Below are 9,947 nucleotides of genomic sequence, written 5' to 3'. Positions count from 1 at the left end.
CCTGCAAGGATACCCACAATGACCCAAGAGACACTCAAAAGGACCCAAGACACAGAAAACAACTGCAAAGGGACACAATATAATTACTGAAACATGAAAAAAGACACAAAAGGACTACAGGGACACTACAATTGACGATAGACACACAAAGATACACTTAACACCTGCAATAATTACCAAAATGACCCAAGGGACACTCAAAAGGACCCAAGACACAGAAAACAACTGCAAAGGGACACAATATAATTACTGAAACATGAAAAAAAAGACACAAAAGGACTAAAGGGACACTACAATTGACAATAGACACACAAAGAGACACTTAACACCTAAAATGATTACCAAAATGACCTAAGGGACACTCAAAATGACCGGAGACACACAAAACAATGATAACGACGTGCCAAAATTACCAAATATTGACACAAACTACCTTAAAGATAAATAACAACTTCAGATACACTAGAGATAAACGTAACTTGACCACAGCAACTTCAAAACGGCTGAAGGGGACAACACAAAGACACCTAGACAAAATGACAGCAGGTGCATGTAAAAAAACCTTCAGACACTAATACCACCATCACAATTAGACGGCAAATGACAACAGAGACCTGCAGCACGTCCAGTGTCTGAGGTGTGTGTGTGTTGGAGGGGGGGGTCTTTTACCTGCATGCTGGGGGTTTCTCATAACCTATACACTGGTGGTGTCGGGGAAGGTGATGGTGATGGTTTTGTGTTGCATGATGTTGTGTTAGTGGTGTAGTGCTGCCGTGTGAGTCTCTGGCCCAAACACAGGAAGTTGTAGCTCGTCCCCTGCACCAATCAGCTGTGAGGTTACTCGGGACGCCCAGCCCAAACAACACAGGCAACAGCAGCGGCTCTGATCGCTGCTAACACGACGCCGCGTATTCCGGTTCGGTGACCTGGTTCACCGTGGTTTTTATTCGTCTATCTAAACGGTGTGTGCCGGGTTTCCAGAGGGAGCGACCTTGCACCGGCTCCCTACGAACCTTCTCCCGGAGGATGTGACAGCCCGGTCGCGTCAACCAGCCGCTGTTAGCCTCCGTTAGCAAGGCGCTAGCTCAGTTACCGTATGTGATCGCTTGGCTGCTCGTCGTGGACAGTGAGACAAGAGGACGAGCTGGCGGGCAAGGTGCGGAGTGAATTGAGCGACCACAATCCGATGTGTTTATCTCCGACACCGCATTTGCGTGGTTGACATTTCTAGCTAGCAGGCGGACGCTCGGTTAGCTTAGCCGCTACCCACACGTCAACATCCAGCAAACTGGACCAAACATTGGATCTGGTCGGGTTTAAGTCGGGCTCGGCGGGTTCGCTGACGCCCCAGAAGAAGATGAAGAAGCGGAAGGAGCTGAACGCGCTGATCGGGCTCGGGGACAGCAAGAGGAAGAAGACCAAGAAGGGCTCCGGTCACCGGCTCCTCCGAACCGAGCCGCCGGACTCCGAGTCCGAGTCGAGCTCCGACGACGACGAGTTCAACACCATGAGCGAAGCAGCCAACTTTGGGAAGTGAGTGGTCTTTGTAATAACAATGAAATGTGGTGTTTTCATTCTCTCCTGCTTAAAATTCACAAAACTGTAGTTTCTAAAGACTTAAAATATCTAACTTCATTATTATCCTCAAAAGCAAATGAGAGTACTGACGATTATTTGGTTAATCGACTGCAAAAACAAAACAAAAAAACACCTCTATTTTTCTTTGTCATGTACAAATACATGATAGTAAACAGGATTGAATTGGGTTTTGGATGCAACTAAAATCTATTACCAAAGGTTGTGTGAAGCTACATCATTGGATTTATTTTTGGGCAATTTTCAACAATGATTTAGTTCATAGAGAAAATAATAACCTCCACACAGGCCCAGCAGTCCCCTTATGATTCCACATTTAAGTTATCTAGGTCAGGATTTTTAATTGGATCTGCAACAAATTGAAAACACTCAATCTAAATTGAATGAAATAACCATTAACTATTCTTTGAGCAATCAATGAAACGTTGAAAACTTAATCTCACTATGTTTAAGACAGTGGAAAGGGTTAGGGAACCGCCCCCTAAACCAGATCTGTAACAACATCTTCTGGAAATCTGTTGAGAGGTTTTTGAGTATTCCTGCCCACTAACATATACAGAAGAAAATCAACCATTGACCAAAGTACTCATTGTTAGTGGTTGCTTAGGTAAAATAAAACAGTTGGTACATCTTACACACAGAAAGATTGTCAGGCCTTGTGTCTGAATTTTGTTTTCAGCCAAATTCAGAATAGTGATATGATGATGCAGTATGCACCAACCCATGTTTTAAAACTCGTAATTCCCATGACAGCGCATGCAGTCTTCTAAAAATACCTCCCTCATTAATAATGAAAGAGGCTGTGAAGTAGCAATGTCTAACGTTACCATGTTCCTTCTTTTCACAGGAGAAGCTACACGCAGTGCTGCAATGTCTGCTACCCCTTGTTTCTGTTCATCATACTAGCTGCGTGTGTCATGGCCTGTGCTGGTCTCATATGGATGCAGATTGCCCTGAAAGAAGATCTGGACTCGCTGAAAGAAAAGCTGCACAGCAGTAAGACAAACATCACATACCAACACTTACTTTGTGATGGTCATAAAAAGCTCAGTGCCCTTTGGACACTTGAACCTGTCATATCCCAGGTACACACAGTCTTGCATTCCTCTGCTTTTTAACATTGGTGATGAACTTGTTCTAATGTTTTTGTAACAGTGGAGTCAAGCCAGAAGGTGTCGTCCACTGAAATACCTAAACTCAGCGAGGACCTGAAAAACAAGCAGAGGAAGCTTGATGACATTGAGAACGGGGACAAGGGGTTGAGCAAACTCTGGTCGAATCTTACAGAAATGAACAGAAAGGTCAGTTTCAAGTGTTTCCTGGAGGGGTTGAAGCCACCTATACGTTCACAGTGTCACAGTGTACGAGTCAGACTGATAAGAGTTACATGCACTTTGCTGCTGACAGTCCCTTTTTAAATAGATAACAAATACAAAGAATTGAAATGATGCCAACTTTTACAATAAATTGTATTTCTCTTACACTAAATTGCAACATGGTGCTGCGCAAGTGAATGGAAACCAGTTACTTCATAAATTGGGTTAAGAAGGAAATTGCATGTAATTTTACTCTCTATTACTGCATTTCCATATCAATTTTAGTCTGAAGCTACAAGGCTTCCTTTGCACATATATTTTTAAAGAGAGATGTCACACAGGACTGAGTTTTTAAACACTGACCACCTCAGTTAGTGTTGATTTTATTGGTTGATTATTGATTGGTTGAACTGAATGGTCCAGTCTTGACATATATTCCCTCAGAAGCATCCTTTAGAAACATTAGATATAATGGATATAATCAGCACAGCCATCTAGGAGGGACTCATCTTGTTGGATTGTGAATGTTAGATGTATCCATTATATTAGGGTACACTGAATTTCAAGATTGGTGATGATCTCTATGACTCGCTTGAAAAAAAAGTTGTTGACGTTAAAGAGGAATGGTCTGATTGCTCAACCATGCTCCGAGGTGTAACTGAATACTTTGTATCATTTGACACATGCAGATCAGTTTGCTGGACTCTGCCGTAAACCATTTGAAGGCCAACTTGAAATCGGCCGCTGATTTGATCGGCCTTCCTACGACAGTTGAAGAGCTTCAAAAGGTAAAGACAAGGTGTAATGGATTGAAAAGAAAATGTTTTTGATGTTCTGCCTGACCCAACAAAGTGTTTTTCTTTTCCAGAGTGTTGCTACAATCGGCAGCACACTAACAAGTGTCCAGCACGACGTGAAGACGATGCAGTCTGCTCTGGAAAATCAGAAGAGTGATGACGACTCAAAGAAGAAAACGGTAAATACAAGCCGGGGATAATTTAAGTTTTTATTTTTTCCACTGAGCTCTCGATTACCTTGTAATAACACAAGGTGGGTGTTCCCTCCCCCGGTTTCTGTAGGCATATGACACTGACATTTTTTTTACGCTTTACCGAAGTGGAACAATCGCAGCGTGAATAAAAGCTTAATGTTAGATAGTAAATCATAAATGTGACTTAAATGTTATTAAGATTTCACTGGCACTCTTTTAATTATTTCATTTTGTCAGGCTCTCTTCATCTACCATAAACCCACTGGAGACTTAGTGCCACCGATTATTAATCCTGATGAATTTACTCTAATGTTTGCACAGCGGTTTGGATGGAAATACATGATAATCTGAGGTTTCTTCTGCAGATTTTTTAAAATTCTGTGAAATTTTTCGGTTTATTTGGAAGAAATTCCACTAAATGTTTTATTGTATATGATATTAGGGTTTGTTTAAAAAAAATAATATTTATATGTCATCCCCATCTGTTGTTAATATTTATTTACCAGCCGTGACACTGCGGGTGGTAAAACTGCGTCCTAGATACACCTACTAGAACAGGAACTATGACAGAGGGAACTTCGGACTTTAGCAGGTGTTTTTTATGTCTGTAGACAGATCTAGTCTCAGAGCTCAACACAACTGTGCATGATACAGTCACAAAACTAAAGTATGTTGTTGACTTCAAAAAGGAGGCCAGCACCTGAAGAATGATTAGTCTTTTGTTTCGATCTGTTTATCTTCGGGTGTGTTTGTTAGCTTACATCACATTGTGCCCATACTATCATTCATTTATATCCCAGAATGAATCGGCGTCTGTGGCTGTTTCCATTCTTCAGTCACTGCATTGATAAATAAATGAAGTGAGACGGACGTAGTCTGTGAGAATAGCCTGAGCGGTTCAGAGAGATTTGTCAGACTGTGTGTGTGAAACTATTGAGAAGTCGATACAGTGTTTTGGCCAGCTGACAAACATCACAGAGGAACACAAGCTATGTTGCTTTGTAAGTAGCATCGTGCTGCACGCTCTGGTATCCCACACAGGCGAAGAAGATGGATTTTTTCATGAGCCGGTTTCAAAACTGGATTTAACTTATGTTGTTTGACAGCTTGTCTTTTTATATTTTCCTCTCTATGTTCTTGGCAGATATAGCTGGAGGCTGTTTACCTCCCCATTCATCATTCATGTTTGAACGTATGGAGTGGGGTGTGTAAGGAAAACAGGGCTGTACACTGTGCTGAAGCAAACACGCTGAATAACTTGATCTACTGGTCTTTAATTACTTATTTGCATAATGCGCCTCCTTTTGGCATGTTTATCTCACTGGGAATTGAGGCAAATTCCTTTACATATGGCAAAGATGACTGTTGCTGATGGGGTTCATTGCGTAACTGTTGCATGGATCCAAACCAACACCGGCAGTGAACTTTGCCACTTCTCGATTAATTTGTTGTGTTTTTGCAGTTGTTGTCCCGGGGTTAAGAGGGTCCTGTCATCTCTGGGATCCATGCATTGGGTTTTTATTCATAATACATGAAACAAGTGACACTCTCTATTTTTGGAAGCGGAGATGCTTTAGTTTTTGGAGTGAAACTAGGGCGAATATGTGAAGCGTGTGTGGAATCTTATTTTTAACAAGCAAAACAGAATTTGGAAAAGAGGAGGACCAAATAATTATACTGTTGTATATTTATATATACTTTTAACAGTGAACTCAATTATTATGGGATGTTGGGATGAATCGCTTGAGGCTGAGTTCTCCGAAGTCTCATTACTTAAGGTTGGAAGTTACATTGTCAAATCGAATTTGTGAACATGTATAACAAGGATTCACACCTAATTGTTTTCCAGTCTAATCTGCCAAAAACATGACCCCTGATCCAATATTACATTTTTCATAATTGCACTTGTCTTAGAAGCAAGAAATCCCATCAAACAGTTACTTTCTGGTAGATAAACTTGTTTTTGTTTTTGTTTTTCTCATAGGACCTAACAGACCTGAGGAAAGAAGTGGGTGAGACTAACAAGTCGGAGGAGCAGCACCACGTGTGGACTGCTGAACAGATCCATGTCCTCCTGTCTACAGTGGCAGATCTTCGTCAGAGAGTGGTCTCATTGGAGAACGGGTCCAAACAAAGCGTGAGTCAATGCTTACTCTCTGTATTTTAAGAATGAAGCTTTTGTGGCAATGGGTTCAAGACGGAGAGTAAAATAAACATCCACCTCTTTCACAGTTAAAGGATGAAGACGCAGCAATTCAACCGGCAACCACGAGTGAAACTCCAGCAACTGAGATGGTGCAAGAAGCCAGTACGACCAAAGCAACACCTGGAGATGTGCAGGGTACAGTTCTAAATAAAGCCGGCTGTCACTGGATTTGTCCATGTTGCAATGTTATCTATTCTTATCACATTTGATCTTATTCACAGAGATGTCCACGCCACTGACGGAGCCGCACACAAGCAGACGTCCACGCTTCCTAACTCCTAAACGCTCCAAGAGATTTGCCCACAGAAACAAGACAAGATGCTCAAAGAGGGTGTCCCTGCCTGGTGTCAGCTCCCTGAAAGGTGCACACTACTACTGCACACTGTTTTATCTCAGCATGCGTCAAAGGAATAGTGTGACGTGTCGGGGAAAGCTTTTTTGCTCTCTTGCCAAGAGGTTGATAACAAGCTAGATACCTGTATCGTGAGCAGAAAGCTATAATATCAAGAGTCTGCAAGTTGTGTGGCAACTGCTCCTTGACGATCAGTGTTCAAGACATTTCTGCCAAATAATAGAGAGACACGGCCCCCTGGAAAGCTGCAATATGCCATTTTTGAACTTGCATCCTATTTCACATTCAGTTGGGTTTCAGTTCAGTGGGACCTGAGCAGGAACATTACACGTGGCTGCAGGGGGCGCCGCTGCTTAGTAAACGTTACACCGTGTTGCTTCAAATTTACTGCACAGGTATGAGAGGTACATAGATCTTCAAATGCATGCATTTCCAAAAAATTACTTAAATGGCTACAAGTTGATGTGATTGTGCAGCAACAACCTGCTTTTTTCCTTTCAGAATAAAAATACCTGTTTTTATCCACAGATTTGGAGGACATCTTCCAGCAGGCAGGTGTTGGACACAGTTTACGCGGATTAACTTACCAGGATCTGAAGAAAGTATTTGGAACATCAGCACCTGATGCTCGTACCTTGGACTGCTTTGACAATGACAGGGACCAGAGGTACTCCCTGATGGAGCTGACGGCTGCTGTGGGCCTGTGAGCACATTGTCCCTGACTGCAGTGAACAGTATTGAAGCCCAGGGGGGTCAGGGCTTTTCCGAGTTCCTGTCCCGCTTCTCTTATTGCTGCACTTTTGTGAACTGAATATTTATCATACTGAATGTGGAACAGTGGCACTGGCATGCCCACACTCACCCCTTCCCCTCCCTCGCTTCAGTCCATCTCAGCACGATCTCGGCCCAAGAAACATTATGTTAACATTTTAACACTACTCCATATGCAGAATATTCAGCTCTTATTTTAGCAAATCTTATTGGTTTGTGTCCATTAACAATGTAAAGAAAGTGTGATTTATTTTGAATCCGGTTTTCCACTCTGTTCTCAAACTTGCTGTTAACCTGCGCCTGTTTTGTTCTTTTTAACCATCTTAATGTAACAATGCGTTTAGGTTCTTGAGAGGCTGTGAATGTCAGTGGGTCCCCACCCATCATCACCTGGTACAACTCAAACAGACCTTGTTTATAGAACCCCGGATAGAATTTTATGAATGTTTAAAAATGACTACTAGAAAGAATACTTTTCGTGAGGGTGGGTTTTGTTTTTAGACAATTTCCTAACTTATCTGAAACCCAGTCCAGTATCACGGTAAAGGTTTTTGTATACTCTTTTCTAAGCTGAATCCAAGTTTTCAGATTTCTTCTTTCTGTTGAGTCTTTATCTCATTTATCCTCAGTTAGTTGTGATTGTGTGTTTAGTCCAATTGTAGCTGTTTATTTGTTTGTGCTTGTTGTTGCAGTTTTCAGTTCTTTAAAGATGTGAAGGGCTATGAACACTTCGAGTCACCTGGAAAGAATGTTGAACTGGTGACTCACGAGGCATATGTAGCAATAACAAAAGACGTTGATGCTGCTGGATAGAAATTGCAGTAGACAGACGACACAGCTAACCCCCTATGTGTAACAGGTAGTATAAGAAGCACTGAGTATCACTCTTTACTTGATTCATTTAATCAATTTTTATGGACCTAATAATAGGTGCATCATTTACATGACAAGTTTGTTGGAATCAAACATTGTACTCATGTAAAAATGGTGCAAACGTATCCTCTGCCAATTATCTTTTGAAAGGGGTTGGGTAGGAAAAAATTCTGCAGCGGCCTCAACATTGTATATTTAAAGAAAATAATTCTGTTGTGCTTTGCATGTTGCTTATAACGTCACATGAACAGATCATTTAAACCCAACATAATCAACAACTTGTTTTTGCAGGACAATGGTTAGTTGAGCTGAACATGTTAAGTAGCTTTGGCCATCGTGACTTAGATTTGGGATTCATGCTGCTACTGACATGAGAGATTTTATGAATGTGTGTTTTTTTTCCCGTGTGAGCATCAGTTAATAAACACAAAGTTAAAAGATTTGTGTCTCGTGCTTTTGAGCCACTAAGTGAGAAGCCTTAACTTGTGGAGGTGCATGTTTAGCCAGAACAATTATTAAACCCAGTTTGAAAATATACACAAAAAAGGACGACATGAGTATCCATTAACAAACTTATTTACAGATTTAGAGCATGTACAAAAAAATACCTCAAATACTTTGAAAACATTTTAGAGAAAACGTTTCACAGAACTTTATGCCAGTGCCCCCTTAGCCCTCCAGTCTCCGGACAATAGCCCCAGCAACTCCTCTTCGTCATCCTCTTCCTCCACACTCATGTCATCGGTCTCCATTTGTTCATCACTCCTGGACAGAGGTTGATTTTTCGCGACATCGCGCTTGTCCCTCAGCAGCTCGACCCTCTTGTAACACTGAATCTGTTCATCGATTTCGTCGATCTGACGCTCGAGGCGTCCCTCCTCGTCATCCTCAGCTACGATGGCCTCTGACTTGGTGTTCACCTGTCTCATCTCCTTCTGAAACTCGTCCCACTCCTTGTCCAAATGATCTTGGGGCGCATCCACTTTGCGCACTTTGGCATCTCGCACCGGGTCGTCGAAGAAGCCCTCGGGCAGCGCCTCGGCCATCTCCTTGTTTGAGTCCTTCTTGATTGCGCTCTTCTCCGCCACTTCTGCTTTGTGGATGGATCCAGAGTGGGAGATGGAGGGTGTGGATGGGATGGAGCTGTCAAAGAAGTCAGATGGCAGCCCTGCAGCTTCAGCCTTCGGGGCAGCAGGCTTTGAGGTTCCTGCTTGACTTCCCTCTCCAGCATCCGCTTCATCACCATCTTCATCATCACCGTAGACTCCAGCCAAGAGACTCAAACCTGCAGACTTAGGAACAGAACCTGCAGACTTAGGAACAGAACCAGCTGCCTTCTCTCCGGGTCGCTCAAAGAAATCCCCCGGCAGCCCGGACTCAGACTGCCCCACTGCCTGCGCTGCTTTCGCCTTTTTCCCTTTGACGTCCTCGCTGTGCGTCGCTTTCCTCTTCACCGGCTGGCTCGGTGGAGGCATTGGTTGACTCTTCGCCACCTTCAGCTCAGCCACCTTCTCTTTATGCTGCTTCCCGAGGACATGAGCCGGCCACAGCAGATCGGACTTCACCTGCACCCCGCACAGCACGCAGCTGAGGTGCTCCAGGCTGTTGTACTTAGCGAACGGAGACTCGACGCGCTTCTTATCCGTCGTCTGTCTCTGTTTCTGCCGCATCAAGCGCCGCAGCTCCTCCTGATTCACCACTTTCTTCACCTTCTTCGTTGGTGCCATTTTTAGACCAGAAAACAAACAGGTGAGCTAGCTAGCTGCTCGCTAACAGTGCAACACGAAAAATATCAGCGTCGATTAAAGATGACGCCAGAGGTGCGACCGCTCCAACTCGCGT

The 9,947-nt window shown here is 43.0% G+C and overlaps 2 protein-coding genes across 2 annotated transcripts; one reads left to right on the top strand and one right to left on the bottom strand.

Moving 5' to 3' along the window:
- Positions 1–829: 829 nt before the first annotated feature.
- efcab14 (EF-hand calcium binding domain 14) lies at positions 830–8,545 on the top strand. Its single transcript, XM_053438994.1, has 9 exons — positions 830–1,533; positions 2,444–2,592; positions 2,752–2,897; positions 3,602–3,700; positions 3,781–3,888; positions 5,888–6,040; positions 6,136–6,244; positions 6,331–6,471; positions 6,990–8,545. The coding sequence occupies exons 1-9, from the start codon at positions 1,358–1,360 to the stop codon at positions 7,166–7,168; spliced, it is 1,260 nt and encodes a 419-aa protein (XP_053294969.1). The 5' UTR covers positions 830–1,357; the 3' UTR covers positions 7,169–8,545.
- Positions 7,715–9,945, bottom strand: znf830 (zinc finger protein 830). Its single transcript, XM_053438996.1, has one exon. It carries the CDS (start codon positions 9,830–9,832, stop codon positions 8,759–8,761), a length of 1,074 nt encoding a protein of 357 aa, XP_053294971.1. The 5' UTR covers positions 9,833–9,945; the 3' UTR covers positions 7,715–8,758.
- Between the last annotated feature and the right edge of the window lie 2 nt (positions 9,946–9,947).

The sequence above is a fragment of the Pleuronectes platessa genome, chromosome 13, assembly GCF_947347685.1.
Source record: "Pleuronectes platessa chromosome 13, fPlePla1.1, whole genome shotgun sequence".
NCBI classification, from domain to species: Eukaryota; Metazoa; Chordata; class Actinopteri; order Pleuronectiformes; family Pleuronectidae; genus Pleuronectes; species Pleuronectes platessa.
The sequence above is the reverse complement of the archived record's forward strand: the minus strand, read 5'-3'. Positions and strand labels throughout refer to the sequence as shown.

Bases quoted from the DNA above. Each gene is read 5' to 3' on its own strand.
- efcab14 (XM_053438994.1), top strand. From the start codon at position 1,358: ATGAAGAAGCGGAAGGAGCTGAACGCGCTGATCGGGCTCGGGGACAGC. The intron at 3,701-3,780 runs GTAAAGACAAGG...TTTCTTTTCCAG, and splicing joins CAGTTGAAGAGCTTCAAAAG to AGTGTTGCTACAATCGGCAG. The intron at 6,472-6,989 runs GTGCACACTACT...TTTTATCCACAG, and splicing joins TGGTGTCAGCTCCCTGAAAG to ATTTGGAGGACATCTTCCAG.
- znf830 (XM_053438996.1), bottom strand. From the start codon at position 9,832: ATGGCACCAACGAAGAAGGTGAAGAAAGTGGTGAATCAGGAGGAGCTG.